The sequence below is a fragment of the Copadichromis virginalis genome, unplaced genomic scaffold (genome assembly GCF_057382275.1).
Source record: "Copadichromis virginalis isolate Kocher_CV1m ecotype Utaka unplaced genomic scaffold, C_Virginalis_male_GT1.1 unmapped_scaffold_1, whole genome shotgun sequence".
NCBI lineage: Eukaryota > Metazoa > Chordata > Actinopteri > Cichliformes > Cichlidae > Copadichromis > Copadichromis virginalis.
In genome coordinates this window covers 6,613,541-6,641,321 of record NW_028188589.1, presented here as the reverse complement: position 1 = coordinate 6,641,321, position 27,781 = coordinate 6,613,541, and the positions used below count along the sequence as shown (strand labels likewise).

General features: G+C 42.8%; 1 protein-coding gene and 1 long non-coding RNA gene across 4 annotated transcripts in view; both read right to left on the bottom strand.

Annotated features, from left to right (window-relative positions):
• Nucleotides 1-22,548, bottom strand: part of LOC146679684 (NLR family CARD domain-containing protein 3-like) — a 36,478-nt gene extending 13,930 nt beyond the window's left edge. The window contains exons 1-8 of one of the 3 annotated variants that reach the window (XM_085450096.1): nucleotides 22,454-22,548; nucleotides 22,268-22,369; nucleotides 20,271-20,349; nucleotides 19,892-20,117; nucleotides 17,962-19,753; nucleotides 16,384-16,557; nucleotides 14,978-15,151; nucleotides 8,264-8,437 (exon numbers count right to left, since the gene is read on the bottom strand). In XM_085450096.1, coding sequence (XP_085306222.1) covers nucleotides 8,264-8,437; nucleotides 14,978-15,151; nucleotides 16,384-16,557; nucleotides 17,962-19,753; nucleotides 19,892-20,117; nucleotides 20,271-20,349; nucleotides 22,268-22,369; nucleotides 22,454-22,542 — 2,810 coding nt within the window. In that variant the 5' untranslated portion in view covers nucleotides 22,543-22,548. The remainder of the gene's footprint in view (nucleotides 1-8,263; nucleotides 8,438-14,977; nucleotides 15,152-16,383; nucleotides 16,558-17,961; nucleotides 19,754-19,891; nucleotides 20,118-20,270; nucleotides 20,350-22,267; nucleotides 22,370-22,453) is intronic. The other 2 variants (XM_085450097.1, XM_085450098.1) reach the window with 2 other exon arrangements.
• LOC146679680 (uncharacterized) overlaps nucleotides 1-27,781 on the bottom strand; it is a 246,169-nt gene that overhangs the window by 72,863 nt on the left and 145,525 nt on the right. The window lies entirely within an intron of this gene.

Sequence of the window (27,781 nt, the reverse complement as noted above, 5' to 3'; positions counted from 1 at the left end):
AGCTGAATGGTAAGAACAAGATCCGGGCTATCAACACCCACGTCCTACCTGTGATCAGGTATCCTGCTGGAGTAATAGCCTGACCAAAGAAGGAGATAGAAGCCACTGACATAAAGACAAGAAAGCTCCTTACCATTAATGGAGGGTTTCACCCCAAGTCCAGCATCCTGAGGCTTTACGCTAAGCGGAAGGAAGGAGACTGGGGACTGGTGAGTGTCAGCACCACAGTCCAGGATGAGACAAGGAACATCCAAGAATACATTGGGAAGATTGGGAAGAAGAACATCCATGAATACAGGCAGCAGAAACACAAGAAAGAGGAGGAAGGTGAGGAACTATCATTGAAGGACAGGCCCCTGCATGGAATGTACCACCGTCAGATAGCAGAGGTGGCTGATACCCAGAAATCCTACAAGTGGCTGGACAAAGCTGGACTGAAAGACAGAACGGAGGCACTAATCATGGCAGCAGAGGAACAAGCACTGAGCACAAGATCCATAGAGGCTGGGGTCTATCACACCAGGCAAGACCCCAGGTGCAGGCTGTTTAAAGATGCCCCAGAGACAATCCAGCACATAACAGCAGGGTGCAAGATGCTAGCAGGCAGGGCATACATGGAACGCCATAACCAAGTTGCCGGCATAGTATAGAGAAACATCTGTGCCGAATATGGCCTGGAAGTGTCGAGGTCAAAATGCGAGACGCCCCCATGGGTGGTGGAGAATGACCGAGCTAAGATCCTGTTGGACTTCCAGATACAGACGGACAAAATGGTGGTGGCTAATCAACCGGACATAGTGGTGCTAGACAAACATGAGAAGAAGACGGCCGTAGTGATCGATGTAGTGGTTCTGAATGACAGCAACATCAGGAAGAAGGAACACGAGAAGCTCGAGAAATACCAAGGGCTCAGAGAAGAGCTCGAGAAGATGTGGAGGGTGAAGGTGATGGTGGTCCCAGTGGTAATTGGAGCACTAGGTGCAGTGACTCCCAAGCTAGGCGAGTGGCTCCAGCAGATCCCGGGAACAACATCGGAGATCTCTGTCCAGAAGCGCTCAGTCCTGGGAACAGCTAAGATACTGCGGAAAGAACCATCAAGCTCCCAGGCCTCTGGTAGAGGACCCGAACTTGAAGGATTGGCCGCCCACAGGGGCGAGTGGGGAAATTATATATATATATATATATATATATATATATATATATATATATATATATATATATAGGGATGGGTATCGAAAACCGGTTCTTGTTGAGAACCGGTTCCCACTGTTTCAATTCCTTGGAATTGTTTGCCATTTTTGCAAACGATTCCCTTATCGATTCCAGTCGCCCCGAATGACGTCACCACGTTGCGGAGCGTCATTTACCTGGCAGGAAACACGGCGCGAAAGCGGCTCAAACGCTCAAAAGTTTGGTTATACTTTATGAGAACGGATGACAACAGGGCAACTTGCAGTACTTGAAAAGTAGATATTTCATTTAAGGGAGGAAACACTGCGAATATGCAAAAGCATTTGCTCACAAAACACGCGATGACCTTAAATGAATGTCGTGTTTTTAATTCCGCTCCGAACTCGTGAATCTCAACCCAGCAGCAGCGGTAACGTTTGCACGTCCTCTTCCGTTAATGCGGCAGGTAAATAATCAACTAACAGTGCATATTATGTTAGCGCGATCTGTCTTATTACAAAACCTGACATTACTGTGCATTTAGGTGATCATGATGAGAGAGACAGAGTCTGCCTGGCTCAGATGCTGGCAGTTCTTGCTGCAGTCTACCGGTAGCGTCTCCTTTCAGGCCAGGATAGACGAATGTCACCGAGCAGAGACTAAGTTTGTGGTAAAAGGCTGCCACAGCAGATGGCCCCGATTTTCGGTAAGTGAATGTGTTTAATTGTAGGCAGGGACATTACTGGATATTCTTGTGTAATTGCTACAGAATAATTTATGTTATACTTTGTTATTGCTACAGAAGAATATCTATTTTATTATTTTACATTTACAATTTTTTTTCCTGGGGACCCTGTGACACCCCATTGAAGAGCCGTAGGCTGGATCTCTTAAGATCTCACTGCTTGGTTTGTAAGGCCATGTTACTTGTAAATTTCTATCTTGTTCAAAGAGAAGATATAAAACAAAGTTCTAAACTAATCGACCTTAGTGTTCTCCTTTTTAAAAAAGAATCGATAAGAGAATCGATAAAGAATCGAATCGTTAATCAGAATCGAAAATGGAATCGGAATCGTGAAAATCTTATCAATACCCATCCCTATATATATACATATATATAAAATAAATATATATATATAGTCGACCTTATCTTACAGAGAATGTAAGTAAAGTAAGTAAGTAAAGTTTATTTATTAAGCGCTTTTCATAGACAGGTAGTCACAAAGCGCTGCGCACAGAGATTAAAATAAACAGTACGATAAATAGCAAAATGGACAATATACACAATATAGAGTTTAAATGTAAATTAAAAATACAAAAATGTAAAAAGCATTGGTCAACAGAAAGCTTGTTTAAACATTAAAGTTTTTAACAGTTTTTTAAAGGATTCCACAGAGTCAACCAAACGTAGTTGTACAGGTAGACTGTTCCACAGCCTTGGTGCCACAGACTGAAAGGCTCTGTCCCCTTTCGCCTTCAGATGTGTTCTGGTAGCAACCAACAAACTCTGAGTCTGTGAGCGGAGACGGCGAGCAGTAGTGTATTTTGTGAGAAGCTTGGATAAATAATCTGGGGCTTGACCATTTAGTGCCCCGCCTGATCCGGCCCCGTCATCGCCTGGTCCGTCTGTTCCTGCCTCGCTTGGTCCGTCTGGTCCTGCCTCGTATGGTCCGTCTGGTCCTGCCTCGTCTGGTCCGTCTGGTCCTGTACCCACCGGGCCTCGGCCAGTACGCTTGACACTGGTGCGCCGCCGCTGCCTTCCGCGCGGCCGCCCCCCTGAACTGCTCCGTCGTCTCCTTCGTCGCCGCCGCTGCCTTCCGCGCGGTCGGCCCCCTGAACTGCTTCGTCGTCTCTTTCGTCACCACCGCTGCCTTCCGTTCGGTCGGCCCCCTGAACTGCTCCGTCGTCTCCTTCATCGCCGCCGCTGCCTTCCGCGTGGTCGGCCCCGTGAACTGCTCCGTCGTTTCCTTCGTCGCCGCCGTTGCCTTCCACACGGCCGACCCCCTGAACTGTTTCCGTGTCGCCGCCGTTGCCATCCGCACGGTTGGCCCCCTGAACTGTTCGGACTCTGGTGCTGCTGCCCTTTGGGTTGGCCCGCTGGACTGATTTCTGGACTGTCCCCTGTGCTTCTGGTGGTAGTTTTTGTTTTGGCCCTCCGTCCTGGACCCCCGCCGCCTGCCCGTGGGGGGGCTTTTTGTTTTCATGTCTTTGGGCGTCTGGGATCCACCCTTGAAGGGGGGGCTCTGTCATGATCCTGGGTCTGTTGACCCAGCGTTTTGAGTTTTAGTTTATGTAAGCCCATCAGGTTTCCTAAGTTCATTTGTTATCATGCCTAGGTGTTTCTAGTTCTTATTATTTCCCCCTCGTGTTTCCAACTATGTTAAGTCTCCCCTGCTCTTCATGTGTTTCATGTCTGTGTCTTACGTTGTCAAGTTCGGGTTGTCATGTCTACGTCTCATTATGTTTCCTGTTTTATTGTGAAGAGGTCTGGTGTTTCTGTGTTCATCGTGTTCAGTTTTACTCTCCCACTGTGACGTCATTATGTTCATGTGTCAGCTGGTTCCCCATGTGTTGCCACTTCCCTCATTATCCTCCTGTGTCTATTTAGTCCGTGGGCTTTCAGTCATTCTTTGTCAGGTCGTCTGTTCTCTCTGTTCACTTCGCTGTTGCTCCTTCCCTGTGCACCCTGCTGTAGATCATTCTGCTGTTGTTCACCCTGCTGTTCATGTCTCCGCTCCAGGTACCCATGTCAGTACACTATGGTCGAGGTTTTTCATGTTTTGTTTTAGTTCACCCAGTTTAGGTTATTATTTAGTTTTCACCGATGCCCTATTATTTTGTACCCTCGTTGCTAGCCTCAATAAACGGCTTGTTTTGTTAATCCACACCACGTTTTGGTCTGCGTTTGAGTCCTCCTCTGCAACACATATGGTCTGCCCCAGCCAGACCGTGACAAGTGCCAGATATACCAGCCAGAACCATCAGCCTGTTGAGTAGGATTTTGTGGTCAATGATCACGGAACAATTTCCTGCATCAGATGCCATTAGTAGATCATTATAGACCCTTAAGAGAGCGGTCTCCATAGAGTGCTGCTTTTTAAAGCCTGACTGAAAAGGGTCAAAAATCTGCAATCGGCATAGTAAGGACCTGAACTGATTTTCTACAATCTTTTCTAGTAATTTACTTATATATGGCAATCTTGAAATAGGACGATAACTACTAGGGGAGGTAGGATCTAGATTCTGTAGTTTTAACAGAGGGGTTACCTCAGCATGTTTAAAATAGGACGGAACACAGCCTTGCCTCAGTGAATTGTTGATGATGGATAGTAATGTGGGACCAATGCTGGTGAGAGTCCCAGACAGGACAGAGGGAGGTAATATATCTAAGGAGCATGATGAGGATTTCATTTTACCTATTACTGCAATTAAGTCATTGAGTGTGATTAGAGAAAAAGAAGTAAATGACCCGGGACAACAAGGGGCATCTTCATAAGGGGAGGCACTTGACGAGATTTTGGATCTCAAGTCCATCACCTTATTTACAAAGTAATTGAGGAAAGTGCTACAGTCTTCGTCAGAAAGTAACACAGCATGCTGAGTTGGGGGAGAAACAATACTATTGATAGCATCAAATAGAATTCTTGGGTTATTTTTATGACGATTTATGAGATTATTGAAGTAAGAGGATCTGGCCTCTTTAACTGACTCATTATATAAGTGAAGAAGTTCTTTGAAGTGTTCCCGATGGACAACCAGCCCAGTGGACTGCTTTTCGACAGGAGCGTAGAAGACCACGGGTTTGATTATTTAACCATGGTGTGCAGGAACTAACAGTGCAATGTCTAGTTTTGAAAGGAGCAACCTGATTAACCTGTCAGTGCACCCCAGGGTGGCTGTGGCTACAATGTAGCTTGCTATCGCCAGTGTGTGAATGTGTGTGTGAATGGGTGAATGACTGAATGTAGTGTAAAGCGCTTTGGGGTCCTATGGACTAGAAAAGCGCTATACAAATGCAGGCCATTAAGAATGGCAAGACAGTGTTCATTAAAAGAATTAATAAGGATGTCAACCTCGTCAGAAGGTTTAAAATTAAAAAGAGAAGAAAACTTTAAAATGACAGAGTCATCAATAAAGCGCCTGCGCCTAATAAAACTTTGGGGAAGAGACTCTAAATTGAACAATACATTAAAAAAGACTGACTTATGATCGCTAAAAGAAACATCATTTAAGTTCATGTGGTCAAGGGAAACACCACAGGTGAAGACCAAGTCCAGAGTATGCCCAGCTGTGTGAGTAGGACCTGATACATGTTGAACAAAATTGAAAGAGTCCATAATGCTCAGGAACTCCTTAGTGGTACTATTTGATGAGTCCTCTGCATGAATGTTGAAGTCACCAACAATCATGAGTTTGCCCAGTTTAATCGTCGAAGTTAAAAATTCTTGTAGGTCTGACAGAAAAGATGCAACAGACCCAGGTGGACGATAAATTAAAATGCCGTATATGGGCTGTTCTCGTCCAATTTTTATCATAATCATCTCAAAAGAGTTGTAACAGCTTGAGGAGATCATCTGGCATAAGAATGTCTTTTTGAAAATTACCGCTTTTCCACCCCCTCGTCCAGATATCCGAGGCGCACAGAGAAATGAACAGTCAGCGGGACACAGCTCTAAAAGATGTGAGACTTCATTTTCACGCTGCCACATCTCAGAGATAAACATTAAAATCAAGCTTCTCCGTACAGAACAAGTCATTTAAGATATAAGACTTGTTGGCAATTGAGCGCGCATTAATTAACATCCATTTAATACTGCGAGCCACCGGGACAGGGGTAGAGTTTCCAGGAACAGAGTTCGTACTATGCGGTAAGCTGCGCAGCAAAACAGGGTTCCTGCCACGATGAGGAATTGCTTTCCATACTTTTAGGTGGAAGCCTGGGAGGTAAACACAGTGGGTTGTGGGGATTAATCCGGCTCCGACAAGTCTCAGGCGGATCTTACCGCTAGCAGCCCAGGAATAAAGCCCCCGAAGATCTGCCTCTTTCCGAAGACGACGGAGCAGGACAAGAAAGCCGGCTCTCTTCTCCTGCTTCCTCCGACGAGGCCTCTGAAGCAAAATTGAGCTGACCGGCAAGAGTGGAGGTGAACCGGGTGCTGTGTCGCGCTCAAGCGGCGGTGGGAAAACAACGTCGTATCGTTGACTCTGAAAGTTATCCATAGCATATTTGATCGCCAGTAACGCATGGCGATCATAAATCCGAAGGGAAATGACACCGGACAAAACTGTAGCAAGAACACTTGCATAACATATAAAGTAAACAAACACACGGACGGAGGCAGCGGCACAGCCAAACACAGGTGCCATCTTGCTTCTCCTCTAAAATGTGATGATTTTATGGATAATTAAAGTCAGTCATATATCCACAAACACAACAAGCTGCACTGTTAATGTTAGCTGTGTTATATTGCTGCCTCTGCTTGGTGGTGTCAAGCCAAACGGACTTTAACGTGTGTTTGAATGAGCTGACGGTTCACTCATTAAGCTGAAAGAAAGATGCTTTAATCACAGGAGTCACACATGTGTCTAATGTACCATCTTGGAACACAAACACTAAATCCTCCGTCTCTTGTGCTGTTTTGTAGCAGTGTATACACCTGAGACTCTCACCTGTCTGTCCTGCACTCTCTCTGTTTCTTTCTCTCTGATTGTGGAATAAAAGTATGAACATGTGTTTATAAGTTACACTTGTGTTTGAATCCCGCAGCTTATCACACATTTGATTTCCATGTGTGACTGCAAGTGTCCAGAGTGAGGACAGATTGAGGGACCCACTGCTGCACATCATCTGTGAGGCTTTGCACCCCTGATGATCCACCAGGAGAAACTAAGCAGTGTGTGAGGAAGAGGAGGAAGAAGAGCCAGCAGCAGCTGACAGATGGAGAGAATAGACAGACTGTTCCCTGTTTGTGAAGGACTGCTAGAAAAGTTTAACATAACTAACTGTCTGTCCTGAATCAGTCTTATTAGGTAATGTTCAAATAATGGTATCATCCCAGTGTTTTCAGTGTGGGAGAAAGTACTCAGGGCCTTCAAGTTACACACTATGAAAGGCAGCAACAAGTTTAATGTTCAGAAACCTAAAGTATGTATCAGCAGCAGAATGGAGCTAAAAATAAATGTTGGTTTCAGTTCTATGAAGCTTTGAGTATTTTGGATCAGCAGCTGCTGTGTTTGTTGCATCATATTGCTGTAATTGTTTCTATGCTTTATATATTCTGAGGTACGTTGATCTATAGTGTTACATCATATTCTATAAGGATGTTATGTGTTTGTATACTTTCTGCTCAGTTTGACCCATTTAGCAGACGTCAGCCTGTTTAAGGCTCTGATATCTATTCTGTGTGACTTACAGCAGTTATGACATGGTCTGATTTTCTCACCCAATAAAGGAATATTTAATATATCAGTCTACTCTTCATTCTATCAGACACAGTTATCACAGCTTGTACATTTGCTTTTTACACATGTATGTAAGCATTGAGCCTAATGTAACAATGCCAACATATTAAACAAACACTATTTGTCTCTTATGCATAATACATCTGTATATACACTGTCAAAGATAGCATAATAATCTGACAATACTATAATATTGGCCATATTATATTTACATTACCACAATTAGATGATTTTAGTCTCATGAACAACATTAGCTAATTGTTATTTACTGACTAATCTTAAAATGACTGTTCAGTACAGAAATGAAGCCCAACAATCATGTTTTACAGTCACGTGGCCTCAGCCTCAGATACTCAACTAATCAAAGTGATGTCAAGACAAAAATAGATGACCAACAAAACATTTTTTCTCCTTCATTTCTGTCAAACAATGTTGTATGTAACATTTCTTGCGGTTAGTATCATGGTTGCTAGGCAACCTGAGCAGCATGACGAAGGCTAGACTGTCCCATTTAACAAGCCTCTCATTTCCGCACTTCTCGTACTTATAGTACACACCGTACGTAGTACGCGTAGTGCGCTTACTTCAAGCGTACAGACCCTGAATTGGGACACAGACATTCTCTCCATACCTGAGAGTGTCCAGTCTCCAGCCTGGATTCTTCAGTCCAGCCGACAGCAGCTTCATTCCTGAGCCGCCTGGATGATTGTAGCTCAGGTCCAGCTCTCTCAGATGGGAGGGGTTGGAGCTCAGAGCTGAGGCCAGATAAGTGCAGCCTTCCTCTGTGATCAGACAGCATGACAGACTGCAGACACACAAGATAATATTCCATCTCTGAACACTTCATGAGGTCTAATCTTAAAAGTAGAGAAAGTGTCTGTCTCTTGAATCCAAACCAGAGCTGTTTCTGTCATGGCCTGGTTCTAGGGACCCATGGCTCATGTATTTGCCCTGAGGAACCAAAACATACAGGGAGTGCAGAATTATTAGGCAAATGAGTATTTTGTCCACATCATCCTCTTCATGCATGTTGTCTCACTCCAAGCTGTATAGGCTCGAAAACCTACTACCAATTAAGCATATTAGGTGATGTGCATCTCTGTAATGAGAAGGGGTGTGGTCTAATGACATCAACACCCTATATCAGGTGTGCATAATTATTAGGCAACATCCTTTCCTTTGGCAAAATGGGTCAAAAGAAGGACTTGACAGGCTCAGAAAAGTCAAAAACAGTGAGATATCTTGCAGAGGGATGCAGCAGTCTCAAAATTGCAAAGCTTCTGAAGCGTGATCATCAAACAATCAAGCGTTTCATTCAAAATAGTCAACAGTGTCGCAAGAAGCGTGTGGAAAAACCAAGGCGCAAAATAACTGCCCATGAACTGAGAAAAGTCAAGCGTGCAGTTGCCAAGATGCCACTTGCCACCAGTTTGGCCATATTTCAGAGCTGCAACATCACTGGAGTGCCCAAAAGCACAAGGTGTGCAATACTCAGAGACATGGCCAAGGTAAGAAAGGCTGAAAGACGACCACCACTGAACAAGACACACAAGCTGAAACGTCAAGGCTGGGCCAAGAAATATCTCAAGACTGATTTTTCTAAGGTTTTATGGACTGATGAAATGAGAATGAGTCTTGATGGGCCAGATGGATGGGCTCGTGGCTGGATTGGTAAAGGGCAGAGAGCTCCAGTCCGACTCAGACGCCAGCAAGGTGGAGGTGGAGTACTTGTTTGGGCTGGTATCATCAAAGATGAGCTTGTGGGGGCTTTTCGGGTTGAGGATGGAGTCAAGCTCTACTCCCAGTCCTACTGCCAGTTTCTGGAAGACACCTTCTTCAAGCAGTGGTACAGGAAGAAGTCTGCATCCTTCAAGAAAAACATGATTTTCATGCAGGACAATGCTCCATCACACGGGTCCAAGTACTCCACAGCGTGGCTGGCAAGAAAGGGTATAAAAGAAGAAAAACTAATGACATGGCCACCTTGTTCACCTGATCTGAACCCCATTGAGAACCTGTGGTCCATCATCAAATGTGAGATTTACAAGGAGGGAAAACAGTACACCTTTCTGAACAGTGTCTGGGAGACTGTGGTTGCTGCTGCACGCAATGTTGATGGTGAACAGATCAAAACACTGAGAGAATCCATGGATGGCAGGCTTTTGAGTGTCCTTGCAAAGAAAGGTGGCTATATTGGCCGCTGATTTGTTTTTGTTTTGTTTTTGAATGTCAGAAATGTATATTTGTGAATGTGGAGATGTTATATTGGTTTCACTGGTAAAACTAAATAATTGAAATGGGTATATATTTGTTTTTTGTTAAGTTGCCTAATAATTATGCACAGTAATAGTCACCTGCAAACACCGATATCCCCGTAAAATAGCTAAAACTAAAAACAAACTAAAAACTACTTCCAAAAACATTCAGCTTTGATACTAATGAGTTTTTTGGGTTCATTGAGAACATGGTTGTTGTTCAATAATAAAATTATTCCTCAAAAATACAACTTGCCTAATAATTCTGCACTCCCTGTATTTTCGTGCCTCACACTGACCCTTCAAAAAAAAAACTTTCTGCAAGCTGCACTACATAAGAGAGATCTCCATTACGAGGTAAGATAAAGATAGCTATTTTACATATTTATAATGAAATAAATGCATATAAATAATACTTGCATCGTGTTTTTTGGAGCTACAGCCGTAAAAGCTGCTAGTCATGACATTGATTTGGATATGTGGTGAGAGGGAAACATGAAGATGAAACCAGGCAATGTCCTTACTGAATCTTTAGAGCTGAACAGGTGATGGAGAAACAGGTTTACCTTTTAGCTGACAAGAGAACAATATGGCATTGGAGTAACGGCAGCCTTTCCAAGTAGCTCTGCAACACCGCACCTTTTCTTAACTTTTAACTTTTTTTAGACTAGGCTTTCAAACTTTATTTCACCTTCCTCTAGTTACTCTACTTATACCTCTCAGATATAGCAATACAAGATGGATAATGGATGGATAACTTCTGAAACCAGCTCCTTCATCTATTCTAGAGCGGAGCTGCTGGCACTAAGGACAAAGGGACAGACCGGCATGCGATACAACATCCCGGCTGAGATAAAGAGGAGCTACAGAGGCTGCAAGGCTGGAGCGAGGAAAGCGGATTACCGGAGGCGATTCAAACCATCAATCCCGACAGTGATAATGGGCAACGTGAACTCGCTACAGAATAAAATGGACGAACTGTGTGCTCTGAACAACCACCAACTATACCGTGAGTGCAGTTTGTTTATCTTCACGGAGACGTGGCTAACCGAGCTAACGCCACAGGCTAACGTAGACCTATGTGGTTTCACATCTGTGAGAGCTGATAGGGACACGCAGGCCAGTGGAAAAAGCAGAGGTGGGGGACTCATTGTCTACTTTAACAATAGATACTGCAACCCTGGACACGTCTCCGTTAAAGTTTTGGTATGCCGTCTGGACTTGGAGCTGCTAGCCGTTAGCTTGCGGCCATATTATCTACCGTATTTTCGCTACCATAAGGCGCACATAAAAGCCTTGGATTTTCTTTAAAAAGTGCGGCACGCCCTATAGTGCAGTGCGCCCTGTGTGTTGTAAGGAGGACGTAGTAGAGAACACCATGAGAACGCTAAAGGGTGAAGTGTGGGCGTTGATCGTATATACCGGGACAATCGCACATACCTGTATAAAAGGACAGGTATGTGCATTATGGGCGACCGTGGCTCAGGGGGTTGGGAATCGCATCTGTAACCGGAAGGTCGCCGGTTCAATCCCTGGGCTCTCTGTCCTGGTCGTTGTGTCCTTGGGCAAGACACTTTACCCTACTTGCCTACTGGTGTTGGCCAGAGGGGCCGATGGCGCGATATGGCAGCCTCGCTTCTGTCAGTCTGCCCCAGGGCAGCTGTGGCTACAACCGTAGCTTGCCTCCACCAGTGTATGAATGTGAGAGTGAATGAATAGGGGTATTGTAAAGCGCTTTGGGTGCCTAGAAAAGTGCTATATAAATCCAATCCATTATTATTATGCAGGACATCGTTGTTTTAACAACCCTGAAAATGGCAAAGAGACACGCTTACGAAGCACAGTTTAAACTGAAGGCCATCAGCTACGCGGAGGAACATGGAAATCGAGCAGCGGCAAGAGAATTTAAGATTAACGAATCGATGGTTCGCAAATGGAGGAAGCTAGAAAACAAGCTCCGGCAGGTCAAGAAAACGCAGCTGAGTTTCCGCGGACATAAGGCGAGGTGGCCCGAGTTGGAGGAAAGACTCAAGCGGTGGATCATCGAGCAAAGAACGAGCGGGAGAAGCGTTTTGACGGTCACCATTCGGCTAAAAGCAGTTTCACTAGCTGAAGAGATGAACATTGAACATTTCCAAGGAGGTCCGTCTTGGTGCTTTCGTTTTATGAAATGGTGCCATTTTTCCATCCGGACCAGGACTACGGTAGCGCAGCAACTTCCAGCGGATTATAAGGAAAAGCTGGCCATCTTCCGCTCCTACTGTGGCAAACACATCGGTGACAAAAACATCCAGCCCAGCCACATCACAAACATGGACGAGGTCCCGCTCACTTTTGACATCCCGGTGAGTCACACTGTGGAGAAGAAGGAGACCAGCACGGTAGCGATACGCACAACGGGGCACGAAAAGTCTTCTTTCACTGTTGTGCTTGGCTGCCATGCTAATGGACAGAAACTGCCACCTATGGTGATTTTTAAGCGAAAGACTTTGCCTAAAGAGAAGTTTCCAGCAGGAATCATCATTAAGGCAAATGAAAAGGGCTGGATGGATGAGGAAATGATGAAAGACTGGCTGAGGGAGGTGTATGTAAGGAGACCAGGTGGTTTTTTCCACGCATCACCATCGCTCTTAATCTGTGACTCTATGCGTGCCCATCTCACAGCCGATGTGAAAAAGCTAGTGAAACAAATGAACTGTGAGCTTGCTGTCATTCCGGGAGGCCTGACGAAGGAACTCCAACCGCTGGACATTGGTGTAAACCGCCCATTCAAAGTAAGGCTGCGAGCGGCATGGGAGCGATGGATGACCGATGGAGACCACAGTTTCACCAAGAGTGGAAGGCAGCGCCGGGCGAGTTACGCCACAATTTGCCAATGGATTGTAGATGCTTGGGCTAACATGTCTGCTGGCACTGTTGTTCGAGCTTTCGCATCATTTCCGAGGAGCCGCACGGCACTTTCCGTGCCGTGCGGCTCCTCGTCATCCCAATGAGTGAGAAGCTCACCATAGATGAGCAGATGATTCTATTCAAGGGGAGACACAGGATGAAACAATACCTACCATCAAAACCTAAAAAGTGGGGCTATAAAATTCTCATCTTGGCAGAATCTGAATACAATCTTGAGGTCTACACTGGGACAGTCAACCAACCTCCTGAGCTGCCAGATGTTGCAGCTAGTGGAAATGTTGTCTTCCTACTGGCCCAGCCAATCCCCAAGGAAGAGAACTACAAGCTCTTCTTTAAAAATTGGCTCACTAGTGTCCCTCTTGTAGTTATATTGGATGAGCAGGGAATTCAGTGCACTGGCACTGTTCGTGGCAACAGATTGCCTTGGGTCAACATGAAGAGCGATGTTGATCTGACGAGAGCAGGACGTAAGGATTTTGAAGAAAAGATACCCATTGTGATAAAAACCACCTTGCATGTTGTCAAGTGTTATGACAACCGTTCTGTGACCCTTCCGAGTGACAAAATCGGGTCCAACACTGTGACCAAAGTTGACAGGTGATATCAGTCATCATTATCTTATCATATCATCTTCTTCTGCTAAATAGGTTATCTGTCACTATGTTTTAAAATGTGAAGCAATAACTAAATTAATTATCTTCATCTTAAGGATAAAGGACACTCTTTCGAGGATGCCAATGTTCACATTTTGGACAGAGAGGACAGATGGTTTGAAAGAGGAGTGAAAGAAGCCATCTATGTCCACTGTGAGCGACCATCTTTGAACAGAGGCGGGGGTTTACGACACCAACTCTCTGCCATCTATAATCCAGTTTTGAGATCCCTTTCCAGACGCCTTAACGCCCACTCACATCCTGGGCCATCTGACCTCAGGAATTCGCATGATAAGGTGGGGCCAGGTTCATTCCTGAACCTGGCCCAAAACTCTGGCTGATTGGGTCCCACACCCAATTTCACACCTTGGCTCAGGCGATTAGAGGATCATCAGGGGGTCCTTTTGTCCCTCTGTGGGGGGTCACTCCCACTAGGTTTATATCTGGGACTCTCCACCATTTGACCTTAGAACTGAAGAAGCTTCTCGGATGAGAGGTGAAACGTCTTCAAGCAACTTAAAGAAGTCCAGACGCTTTTCTTTGCAAGCTCCTTTGACAACTAAATTAATTAATTTTTTTAATTAATTAAATTTCATTTAATTTATGATTGATATATTATTAGGGACTGTAAAGCTCCCTGGAAAACAGGGTGAAATATGTTTTTTTCCCCCAAATTAAAAACTCACGCAGTAGAGGGATATGTTTGTTTTTACGTATGTAGTGTTTTGTTGCCATATTAAGAATATTTTAGCACAGAAACTCAGAGATTGACAGACTGTACAAAGGAGGTAAGGCAACAGTTTGAAAACGGAAGACTTCTGGGTTTGTTTTCTTCATTCTTACTGTGTGAGTGATGACATGTATTGTTCAGCCCCTGCAGTGGCTATCTGCACCTTAATGGTGAGCTTAACAACCATGTCTGTGACTTTGTAGTGACTAGCAAAGTAACCAAGAGCAATAGGACAATAGGTAACAGGGGGTCATTTGATGCAACCTGAATTTTGTGAATTTTTCTGAGTTTTGTGTATGAGAAAATGATTGGAACTTTCACAATCGATTCAACAAGGAGCCAATATCGAGAAACTACAATGGAGGAAGATCATCCCCATCAGTACTTTTTCAATGTTGTTGTTGTTGTTGTTTTATGTTTGTTTGTTTGTTTGTTTGTTTGTTTCTTTTTAGAATAGCCTGATAATAATGAATTAAAAATAATAATAATAATAAATAATAATTTAGCCTAGATCTAAAAGTGTGTGACTCAGTTTTTCAACCCAACTCTGAGAAAGTTATAAATGCATGAGTATCTATTGCAGGATACTCTCTAAGGTGAACATTAAAGAATACAGTATAACATGATCAGAAACAACTCCTGGATTTCTTGCAGGGTTATGAAAATCTTTACAGACAGTAATTTGGAGTCCAATGATTCATCTAAAGGCATAAAAATAATAATATACTTTACAATTCTGTAACCTTTATCTATTGATTCATTAACGTAATAATGAGTGTCAAAGACTGAATCCTAACCGGAGAGATTCCAGTGTACAATGTGGACTCTTCACTGCAGCAGACAGAAGCTTCACTCCCAAATCCTCCAGGTCATTGTCACTCAGGTCCAGCTCTTTCAGACTAGAGGACTGTGATCTGAGAACTGAGGACAGTGCTTCGCAGCTTCTCTTTGAGAGGTTACAGACAATCAGTCTGAAAAATAAAGAACCCAAAGACAAAAACGAAACTCATTGAAAAAAGTATATTAATGGTGTAGTGAAGAGTTACTAGAAATAACATTATTTAATGCTGGCGATGCGGAGACTCGAGCAACATTTAAAGTAATATGAAATAACTGTATTAAGCAACCAATATGTTTTCACTTGTGGCCTTCATCAGTCACGTGAAACAGTTTGTGTTTAAATAAAAGACAGGAAACATTTTTTTTCTCAAATGAACCAATTGCAGCTTCACAAATAAACTAGCTGACCAATTGACATTTAATGAGGAGGTATTGGTTAGCTGGTCAATTGGTTAAGTCACAGCCCAAATTGATTCTGGACTAAATCATTAAAGATCAAAAGGGGAGGAGGAAAAAATAATTAATTAAAAAATTAAAAAAAAATCTCCACTTGTATTAACAACATACAGATTAAAAATTACACAGAAAAATGCAAATAAGTTCATAAAAAACAAAAATTACAAGATAAAAGTTAAACAGTAAATATAAGTACAGGAACATTAAAAATGGGAGAAATAATCCAAAAATCTTGTTAGAAAACATGAAAACACAAAGGTAAATATCATAGAAAGTCTTTAATACATAAATCCTCATTCATGGTTGTAGGGTGTGAACTTTAAACTCTAAATGAAATAGCCATTATTATTTTATTTTTTTTTTTGTTGTTTTGGAGGGGGGGGGGGGGGTAAAATTAATATTCCCACCTCTTTGACTGTGTTTAATAGCTCATGGAGTGCAACGGGACTGGAAAAAAGATTTCTCTTAATCAAAATTCTGTGTTCATTATGTCCATTCTTTTAGTGGGCAGGATGTTTCTCCTATATAAATTGTATTGTATGGGGATTGTATCATGTAGATAAGACTTTTTATTTCTACAAGTAATAAAGCTTTTTAACTGTCTTGAAAGTCATCATTGGTGGTACTTAAAGGTCTTTTGAAGCCTATACCAATGTTTTAATTTTTTTTTTAATCTAATTTTCCTGTTTTTTTGAGTGAAGGTTGTGCAAATGAGAAGATTGGATTTAAGTTTCTGGTTGGAACTGCTATCACCTCATTTTAAACAGATAAATGTAGAAATGTAGAATTTTACTGCAATTTAGAAATAACATTGAAAAACAGTAATATACAACAATAAATTAGTAAAAATGACATTTAGTGTTTTAATTGGTTAATTATGTCATTTCATGAAAAAAAATCATCTCACCTCAGAGTTTTTAGGGTACAGTGTGGACTCTGCAGTGCAAGACACAAAAGCTTCACGCCTGTATCCTTTAGGTTGTTATTACTCAAGTCCAGCTCTTTCAGACTTGAAGACTGAGCACTGAGAGCTGAGGACAGAGCTTCCCAGCTTCTCTGTGAGAGAAAACAGCCACTCAGTCTAGAAATAAAGAACACAGAGAAACACAAAAAAAGCTGGATTAGAATGTATTGATGGCGCACTAAGGAGTTACTAGTTTTGGCAAGATTTATTGTTGTTTCACGACTGACTGAAATTGCCATTGTCATCAGAAATGCGACAAATTACACTAAGTGAAAATAGCCACCAAATCTCGAAAAAAAAATCCTGTTTTGAAACCAAAATTTAATGTTGAATTGAACTACGATAAAGAAAAATGTCAGGGCACACTCACAAAACAGACAAACAAACAAACAAACAAGCAAACTAAACAGCTCAAGATTTAAGTCTGTAAGAAACAGAAATATTTCAACACTGGAACATAGTTAAAAGTGGATCAGAGAGATAGGGAGAGAAAGGTGGGGTGGGCACTTCGAAAAGTATGATTTGGGATTCGTGGATTCTGGGACAGTCTCCGGTGGCCTGTCAGATGAGCAGTTTAAAGGATTCCAGAATTTTACTGTTGGAAATTCTGTCGCCAAAGTGCTTGCTCATAGGGGGTCATATGATTGTTGGGTTTTTCTCTGTATCTATGAAGTGCCTTGAGGCGACTTTTGTTGTGATTTGGCGCTATATAAATAAAATTGAATTGAATTGAATTGAGTCCTCCTCCAAACCGTAACAAGAGGTGCCAAAGGGAAATTGGAGAGGAATTAAAGATTCAACTTGGATTTGACACTCTGTATGCTCATCATCATCTCTGTGTTGGATAATAATTCAGAATGATTTGGACTTCCAAGTTCTCAAGACTTTCAAGGTTTTCCCTGTGGATAATAACTTTGAGCAGATGTCAGATCTTTCAAGGAATTCTCCTTTCATCATTATTTCCATCAACAAAGAGCACAAAAGTGTACCACACTATGGTGTTTTTACTTTGCACCTGCCAAGTCTTCTACAATTAAAGAATAAATTGTAGGTCTAATTGGTTATTCAAGTCTTATTAAATATAATATTTTCCCTTGGAGCCTGAGGTCCAGGTTTCGAATACCAACCCAGGTTAACAAGTGCCTCAATTGAGAGGGGACTGCCTTGACAGGTGACCATCTGCCGAATAGGGCAGACAGAAGACAATTATGAAGATGACTTTCAGGCCCTATAATGATGCTATGGTCAGTGCTGAAGTGTAACACATAAATGGTGGTCATGTTGAAAACCCAGACAGAAGGTAGATTTTCATGATGTTAGCAGATGTTAGGAACATACGAAGACAACAGATAGTAGAAAACACATAGTAAGAGTCTTTCTCCTGATCAGGGAGGTAAATCCTTTGGTGACAGTTGTGAGGGGGGAGGTTTAAGAATGGGGCTAATGGGGTTTTGTCCAGTACACTGATTAGACCAACAACAACATTATAAGGGATGAGGTTAAAAACACATGTTTACTTACAGAGCTTTATTGGAGGCTTTGACCACTGGCAGCAGCCTCAGAAGAGCCTCCTCTGAAGCAGAGTATTTCTTTAGGTCAAACACATCCAGATCTTTTTCTGATGACAGTAAGATGAAGACCAGAGCTGACCACTGAGCAGGAGACAATTTATCTCTGGAGAGACGTCCTGATCTCAGGGACTGTTGGATCTCTTCCACTAGAGAATGATCATTCAGTTCATTCAGGCAGTGGAGCAAATTGATGCTTTTTTCTTCAGACAGATTCTCGCTGAGTTTCTTCTTGATGTACAGAACTGTTTCCTGATTGGTCTGTGAGCTACTTCCTTTCTGTGTCAGCAGACCTTGTAGGAGACTCTGATTGGTCTGCAGTGAAAGACCAAGGAGGAAGCGGAGGAACAAGTCAAGGTGGCCATTTGGACTCTGTATGGCCTTGTTCACTGCTGTCTGGTGGAACGATTGTACGCTTTGTTTCTTAAATAATTTAGCCCAATTTAAGGTTGTTTCTTCTTCCAGCACATTGACTCCCGAGCTGATGAAGGTCAGATGGACATGAAGAGCAGCCAGAAACTCCTGAACACTCAGATGGATGAAGCAGAACACCTTGTCCTGGTAAAGTCCTCTCTCCTCTATAAAGATCTGTGTGAACACTCCTGAGTACACTGAGGCTGCTCTGATATCGATGCCACACTCTGTCAGGTCTGATTCATAGAAGATCAGGTTTCCTTTCTGCAGCTGATCAAAAGCCAGTTTTCCCAGAGACTCAATCATCTTCCTGCTCTCTGGATCTGTCTCAGCTTTTCCGTCATACTTGACCTTCTTCATTTTAGCGTGAACCACCAGGAAGTGGATGTACATCTCAGTTAGGGTCTTGGGCAGCTGTCCTCCCTCTCTGGTTTCCAGCACATCCTCCAGAACTGTAGCAGTGATCCAGCAGAAGACTGGGATGTGACACATGATGTGGAGGCTTCGTGATGTCTTGATGTGGGAGATGATCCTGCTGGCCTGCTCCTCATCTCTGAACCTCTTCCTGAAGTACTCCTCCTTCTGTGGGTTAGTGAACCCTCTGACCTCTGTCACTCTACCAACACACTGTGGAGGGATCTGATTGGCTGCTGCAGGTCGTGTTGTTATCCAGAGGCGAGCAGAGGGAAGCAGTTTCCCCCTGATGAGGTTTATCAGCAGCACATCCACTGAGGTGGACTTTCTAGGGTCGGTTAGGATTGTAGTTTTGTGGAAGTCCAGAGGAAGTCGACACTCATCCAGACCATCAAAGATGAACACAACCTGGAAGTCTTCAAAGCTGCAGATTCCTGCTTCTTTGGTTTCAGTAAAGAAGTGATGAACAAGTCCCACCAAGCTGAACTTTTCCTCTTTCAGCACATTCAGCTCTCTGAAAGTGAATGGAAATATGAACTGGATGTCCTGGTTGGCTTTGTCTTCAGCCCAGTCCAGGCTGTATTTCTGTGTTAAGACTGTTTTCCCAATGCCAGCCACTCCCTTTGTCAGCACTGTTCTGATTGGTTCGTCTCTGCCAGGTGAGGCTTTAAAGATGTCTTCTTGTCTGATTGTTGTTTCTGGTCTGTGTGGTTTCCTGGATGCTGTTTCAATCTGTCTGACCTCATGTTCATCATTGACCTCTGCAGTCCCTCCCTCTGTGATGAAGAGCTCTGTGCAGATCTGATTCAGAAGGGTTGGGTTTCCTGCTTTAGCGATGCCCTCAAAAAGACACTGGAACTTCTTCTTCAGGGTGGATTTAATTCCACACAGACTCCATTGGAAGTTTCGAATGGTTGCTAAAAAGTCAGACAGATAAAAAAAATCATTCAAGTTATATAAAGCATTCATTTCAAATTCATGTTTGTCCAGTCGTTGAAAGGTTAGAAAATTTTCACTTTATCCAGCAGCTTTAATCTTTAGAGAAATTCCCTTACTGCTCTGCAATCGGTCACCCAGCTCCTCCTTATTCATTTTCCTCAAGAAGTGCAGTGTGATCTTCACAAACGCCTCTCTGCTCCTCCTCTGCTCTTCATCGTCACTCTCCAATAGCTCCCCACCCTCTCTCTGACTCTCTAAGCATTCTGGGTAATCTTGACTGAGAACCTTCTGGATCTTCTTTAGCTCGTTCTTTACAAAAGTGATGATGTTGTCCTCCAGCAGCTGGAACAGAAAACTTTATGAATAAGCCAATCATGGACACAAACATCAGATCGATGTTGGACACGCTGACAATCCACTGGTCTACAAATTGCAGCATGGTCATGAATTTGAACAGATTACATGACCAGTAGTAGTTGTTGTACATGTACAGACCATAAATATGGAGTCCAGGTGTGTTTGATGCTGCTGGGAAGACTGACCACTGGGAACCTCTGAGCTCTGCTGGTCCACTCTGTGCAGGAACCATGGAGAATTAGTTCAAGCACAGGATAAAGATCTAGATCTATTTCTGCTATTCATTAGTTTTCAGAGAATGTCAACTTAAATTTTAAAACTTGAATTTGTATCTTAGCCATATCAGGCAATTTCATTCAGTCTGTTTTAAATTCTCATGGAAATCTGGCATGATGAGCTGTTTCTTGTATTTAAAGCATATTTTATGTTGGGTCAGCTGCAGCAAAGGGGATATGCAGTGATTGGGTGGGGTATGAATACAGGATGGGGGATAGTCCTCTCGGCTGTTGTCTAATTATACCACTCCTATTTATGTTCAATAGCATGCTGGGACTGGTGGTAGACAGAGAAGACTTGTGCTAAGCAGAAGAAGGAAGCACCACCTAGGCTGGAGACGGAGCAATACTGGACCTGAGGGCAGACCACAGGAACTTCCCTTAACAGGATCCAGTAACCATCACCGTGGCAGACATCCAAGAAAGGTCCTCCAGTATGAAGAATTGGACAGCACCAGGCGCCAACATGGTTCACGTCTACTGGATGAAGAAGCTGACTGCACTCCATGAGCATCTGGTAGTACAGATGAACCAGCTGCTACTCGTTGTGAGACACCCAGAATGGCTAACTGAATGCCAGACAGTCCTGATCCTCAAGGACACCCAGAAGGGGCCGGTCCCATTCAACTACAGACCAATAATCTGCCGCAGTACCATATGGAAGCTTCTGTCAGGCATGACAGTGGCTAAGATGAACAGGCACATGGGTCAATACATGAGTGGGGCAAAGAAAGGGATGGGCAAGAATACCAGAGGCGCAAAACACCAGCTACTGGCAGACCAAGAAGTCAGCCGAGACTGCAGGACCAGACTGACCAACCTGGATTGATTACAAGAAGGTCTATGACTCAATGCCCCACACCCTGATCCTGGAATGCCTAGAGGTATTGTGCCTCTAGGCACTACATCGATCACTACGGCCGTCTTCTTCTGTTTGTCTACCCCCACTATGTCCGGTTGGTTAGCCACCACCATTTTGTCTGTCTGTATCTGGAAATCCCACAGGATCTTAGCTCGGTCATTCTCCATCACCCTTGGGGGCGTCTCACATTTTGACCTCTGCACTTCCAGGTTATACTCGGCACAGATGTTCCTGTACATTATGCAGGCAACTTGGTTATGGCGTTCCATATATGCCTTGCCTGCTAGCATCTTGCACCCTGCTGTTATGTGCTGGATTGTCTCTGGGGCATCTTTACATAGCCTGCACCGCTTTTTATGCAAAAATTGCATAAAAAGCGCTCGAAGGAACAAAAACATAATATTCCAGAAACATGCTTTGGCGATCCAAACAGCTGTTTGTAACACTTCCTACATTGAAATAGACGGCAGCGTTAACTATCGCATGTCCGCCAGTAACCAGAAGTGATGTCATTTTCACTGAAAATGTAGTTTTTACTTTTACTTTAACTTTTTTTTATTTAAAGTTTTGAGGGATAATGCTCTTAAATTTCTCTAATTAGAAATATATGTAAAAAAACAAAAATGTTTTTCAATTGTTTTGTAGTTTATTGCACTCTCTTGCAATTTATGACTTAATGCATATATATTATTAAAATTTGGGCTACAAAAGTTGTATTTATCTATAGCAACTTGAAATGCCCCCAACAATTGCAGTAAAGTAAAAATATAAAGTAAGCTCTGGCGTTCTTGGTTCTATGGTAGGTCTTAAAGGGTTAAAAACAGCTACTTGTGTCTAAATGTGTCTTATAAAACCTGATAAAATGACAGTTACACCTGAACCTGTTTAACCTTTGAGACACTGCTCTCCCACTGAGATGGATTTTAGGAACCAGGAAACATCAAAATCATTTAAATCAGACACCAAACTGACATCGGTTTATGTTACTAACAGCTCACCTCTCTGCAGCAGACACAGGCTGGACTTTAAAATAAATGGGAAGATCTTTAGACGCGTCACTCTCTAAGGACAAAGATCTGGGTGGAGGTCCAGGTTGGTTGCTGTGAATAATGATGGAGCAGTGATGTGAGTGATGAGCTGTGACATGGAGAAGGGTCATGGACAGTTAGAGATGGTCATCTCACCTCTGTGCTTTGATCTGGCTCTCATGTTCCCCACACAGAGTGGTTTTAGAGGGAGGGACTCCCTCCTCTCTGTCCTCACTCTTATCCATGCTGCTGAATTCACACTTTCTACCTTCACCTGCAGAGGAAACACAAATCATTCATGTGCACATCAACTGAGAGCAGCAGAGATAATGTCTGAGGTGTTGGACTAACATCCACTCCATCTGAGACACAGCTTTCATCATTTCACTACAAAAAGTGTCACAGAGCTGAGTTCAGCCTCCAAATCGCTCCATTACTGTAGTCCTACAAAGCAGCAGGTCAAGAGCAGCTTTGTTTCAGTAACAATGCCCTGTGTTCCAGGTTAACTGGTAAGATCTGCTTACATATTTCTAATGTTGTGTCTGCAGATTCCTCAGTTTCTCTGGATAGACTATGTTGGATGATTTGATGAGGTTAAAGACCTCACAAAAATGGCCATGAGTACCATTCACAGAGAGTTGCGGAATGGCTGCAATCACAGCATTGTAAGATGGTGACAGATGTACCCTTAGGCCCCCTCCTCAATAAAGAGATGGTCTTTCCCTTTTCACGTGAATGGCCTCGTTGTCTCCGCACTGAAACCAGTGTTCCTTCCTGTCCAGGATGTGTACATCCGTATCATTGAAAGAGTCTCCACTGGCCTGTACGTGTAATTAGACTAGTGATGCAAATACCGGCTCGTTTTAGGGAACCGGCTCTTTCGGCTCGGCTCACTAAAAAGAGCCGGCTCTTTTGGCTCCAGACCAGCTCTTGAGGTTGTTTTGTTGCTTTAATTAATATATTTATTCCTCTTGTTTGCTCCACTTCTGTACCTTAAGGACTAGAAAAGCGCTATACAAATGCAGGCCATTTGCCATTTACCATTGATTTATTAATGTTGAATTCTCTGGTAGCTGTTCTATAAACACTGGAACAACAGTATATGTTGTTGCATTATTTTTAAAATTTTTGCTATGTAGCTTTGCACTGTCCACTTTCTGCAGTAATAAAACAAATTTCCCACACGTGGGACTAATAAAGGTTATCTTATCTTACATTAATGACTAACCTCATATTGTGGCTGGATTATCTCAGTTGTTCTCCACTACTGAAGTTTGGTTCATTTTGGTATGCTAACATAGCTGTGTCGCTAGCGATCGCTAGCACAGCATTATATACCATCTAGCCCAACTTCAGTAACTCTACAAACATCACTATTGTGTAGGTTTCTGTCTTCATTCATGGTGCAAGTGATAGCAGAGCTGTACGTTTTATTTTTGCCCAGAAATCTCTGTCAGAACATGGTATATTATGTTTAGGTAGCTAGCGAAACTAGCAAGCTAACTCTCTGCAAACTTCCTGCTAACTTCAAACTCTGTTAAATTTAATGCATTCTGTTTTCGAGGATGACTGGTTGTTAAACTTAATTGTTACACCTGGTAAAGCAACAACACTGATCATTTTATTACAGATGAAAGAAGTTACACAGTGTTCGCTTGGGACCTGACACGAACGGTGTTTTGGACTGCTACTTGTACATATACCTAAAAAGTTATGCAAATATGTACCCCTAATTTGTTTTTCAAAATATTAATAAAAGTGATGTGTCTCCAAACAGCCATCTCTTTCCTGACAATTCCCTTTGTGCATATTCTCTTACATATGATAAGTCAACATTGAAACACCTGCGGCTTTTAGTCAGGTGCGGCTAATGTATGTACAAAACAGGATTTTCCTCTGATTTTAGCTTGTGCGGCTAATATTCAGGTGCGCTTTGTAGTCCGGGAAATACGGTAGATCACTTAAATTACACAATTGAAAGCATATGTGTATTGTTTGTGTATTTATACACAAGCACTCATATATATTCAAATAATTAAAAAATAACATTTACCTGTTACTACCACACACCAAATTTGGTTGTTGGTACTTCCTCGCTTGTGTAGCCACTAGGTAACAAACGGTCAACACTGCCCCCCAGCACCCTGGAGCACTTCTGTTGTGTTTTGGAATTTGTACGCGCTTCGGAATTTGTTTGTGCTTCTGAATTTTTACGTGTTTTGGAGTTTGTAAATATACTTTTATTTACTCACTCCACATAAAATGTAAATAATAAATCATATAATATTAAAACCAACTATTTACATTTCAACTTTTAACTATTCAAATTTTTTTAGCTTTTTCCTTTTAAACAAAATGAAAGTGAAATAACACAAAACACTGCAAACCACAACACAATTAAATTTTCTCTTTCTCTCTCTTTCCCTCCTGCTCTGTTCCTGTGCTACTGCAAGTGTAACTACCACACCTCCCCCCTCTGCTCAGTGCAAGCACAAGGCTTGCGCGCAGACTGAAGTGGAAAAAAGTACGAGAGATAGGGTGAGAGAAAGAAAAAAAAAACTTTGTTCCGACACATCACTAAAATAGAGTGCAGAGTCCTGGCCTGACGAGGTAACTCATCTGTGTTGAACCATCCACTTCACCACAGGTTGTTTGGTTTCCCCGATGTATAAATCCTGGCAATCCTCCTGGCACTTAACAACATAGACGATATTACTGTGTTTGTCCTTTAGGTGGACAAATTTCTGGCACATGACGGTCATGAGAATTTGCATAATTATGATGAAAAAACTGACTCTCAGCCCATTGTTCCTTCAGTGGTGCTGGTTTCAGTCATTATGCAAATGTATTGTTTATAAGACTGGGGAAACCTGCAGTCAGCTGAGACTGAATTAAGTCACTTGGATGAGTGACGAAACATTTCTCCCACGTAAAACGTTATGTCAAATGAACAGAATCAACTTTTGGAGACATCTATCAGAACACCTCAAATGATTTCTGAATGGACAAAGGCCGTTGTTTATAGTGTATCACAACGTTGACATGACACAATAGAGAGGTAAAGAGTTGCATTCAGTGACCAACTATAATGCACTCCAGCCGGTCTACTCAATTCAAATATTAAGGACACAGAAGAACGTGGTTTAAACTCATTTAAACTGTTGTTTTTCTAAAATTTGTAAAATTCTGTGCAGAACTGAACTTCTCTTTTATGTTTGATGTTTTGCAACAGGTATTGGTTCCACTGTAAGTCCACCATGTAGAAAAAAATCACACAGTGACTGAATGAGTAAGCTCATGAGTTACCAGAAAGTCGTTTGCGTGAGTCCCTGTTCAGATACTAACATATTAGAAATCACCGTTACATATGAGGTCATAGAAAACAACACAAAAAACTAGAATATGTGATCAACTTATAGTCAGCAGTGGTCAAAGATTCCAAAATAAAAGTCTTGCTCTCAGATTCAAATATGTTCTTTATAGAATCTAAAAATAAAAATGCTCTTCATTAACAGCGTTAGCTGTTTCTGGTTCACTGTCATGCTCAGCACATAAATATGGTAGCAATACTATAAGTTTGTAAAGAAAAAGGAAAGTATGTAAATAAAGCAGACATGCTTCAAGAGAGCAGAGAAGAAAAGCAAATTCTTTTGCTTTAAGTTACAAAAGCAAATCAAACCTTTAAAAAAAACTGTTTCCAACATGTCATGAAAACATGAATTCAAAAACAGCTCTGCTGTTTCCAGAATTATACTCACATACACTAACAGATGGATGAGCTTTAACACTCTGTCTCGTTGGTCCAGCTGTGAGTCCGTTACCGTGATGTATGGAGCAGCAAATTTGTGCTGTTTGTGCTGGAACTAAGCTGCACACAGCTGATATTAGCCAGGAAACTGTTTCAAGCCAAGTTCAGGAAAGAGAAGTGAAACATTAATAAGGAATCAAACAGTCTGAGAGGCATTTTTGCAAAAGTTCAGAATCAGCAAAATCAGGAAGGTTCATTAGGAGAGGATTTCTGTTTCATTTTTAGAAGGGTTACATGTCCTGGGTCTAGGTGCGGCTTGCCCCTCTGAGGGCGGGGGTACCTGGACCTGGGATATAGAGTATGTTTGGGGAGTGCGACTGTCTGTCCAGTGTCTATTTGTGTCTGTCTACACGTTGGGTGAGTGCTGAGTATTTGGTGGTGCATACGGGGTGGGAATGCACGTCTGTGTCCGCGTGTGCCTGTTCGTCTGTGTCTATATGTCAGGTTGGGTCTTAGACTCCACCTCTCTGGGTACATCTCAGGCCCTCTAAAGTACGGAGGCCTATCTCCCCTCACCACACTCCCTGCCGGTGGTTGATGCCCTCAGACGTTGATGTGTTGGTGGTCCTTGTCATCTGGGGCTGGGCGCTCATGTATGTACCCGCTCACTCCTGGTGGCCGATTGGCGGGGCCGGGCGCCTGTGGCCCGGCTGGGCTCCTTCCGGGGGGTGGGATGCCCTCAGGCCTCTGGGCCTGAAGCTCGGTCCTCTCTGGCACAGCTGGCTGCCCGCAGGCTCTGCTGGCACGCCACTGCAACCCCCTCTGGCCTCTGCTCCGTAGCTGCGGGGTGACCTCTCCTTTGGGGCTCTACTCAGCTCTTCCCAGGAGGGTGGCACGGTTCCCCCCCTTTGGTGGTCCTCCTCGGGTCCTTGTACTCTGGGGCCTCTGGATATCTGGGGCCTGGATCTCCTCCATACCTGCTTCATACCCTGGTGGACGGAGCTATGGTTCCCCACACTCCCTAGCAGATCGTTACATGGAGAAACCTTTGGAATGCAAGCATGCTGATCCACACAGGTATGCACACAGGTGTACACATGGGTATTCACAGACGCGGACTACACCTTTCTTGGCTGCTGCCTCAAAGCACATTGTGCGCTGTCTATCTTTAATATTTAGTATCTACTGTTATCTACTGTTAGCTAGTTTATTGTGATGGTGGTTTTTTTTTTATTATGTTGCTCTTTGTTGTTTGCTTTCTCTTCTGTTTTTTTCCTCCATACAGGTGACCCAGGAGTTTTGTTTTGTTTGTTTTTGTTGTTGTTTTTTCTCTCTTCCCCCCCTTCTCACCGTCTCTTCTCCCCTTTGGTTTTCTTTCTCTCCCTCTCTTTCTTTCATTCTTCCCCCCTGTCCTATCCCACAGTCATGTCTGTCCCGTTTGTAGCAACTGAAAATAAAATAAATACATGATTATAATAAAGGTCAATCAAATAGACCAATATGGCAAGGCCATGATGATCCACTTGGTAAAATAAATCCGCTTGGCATCTTTCTTGGCCTTAAGACAACAATTCTGATGGCTAAAGATCCAAACGGGACAAAAAAAAAAAATTATATATATATATATATATATATATAAATGTTAAAAGCTTTTCAGAAACAAGCATCAGTGTCCTGTTATTGAGCGTGAGTTGACATTATTGAAGAGCAGGAAGACTCTTGGCAGTTTTTTAAGT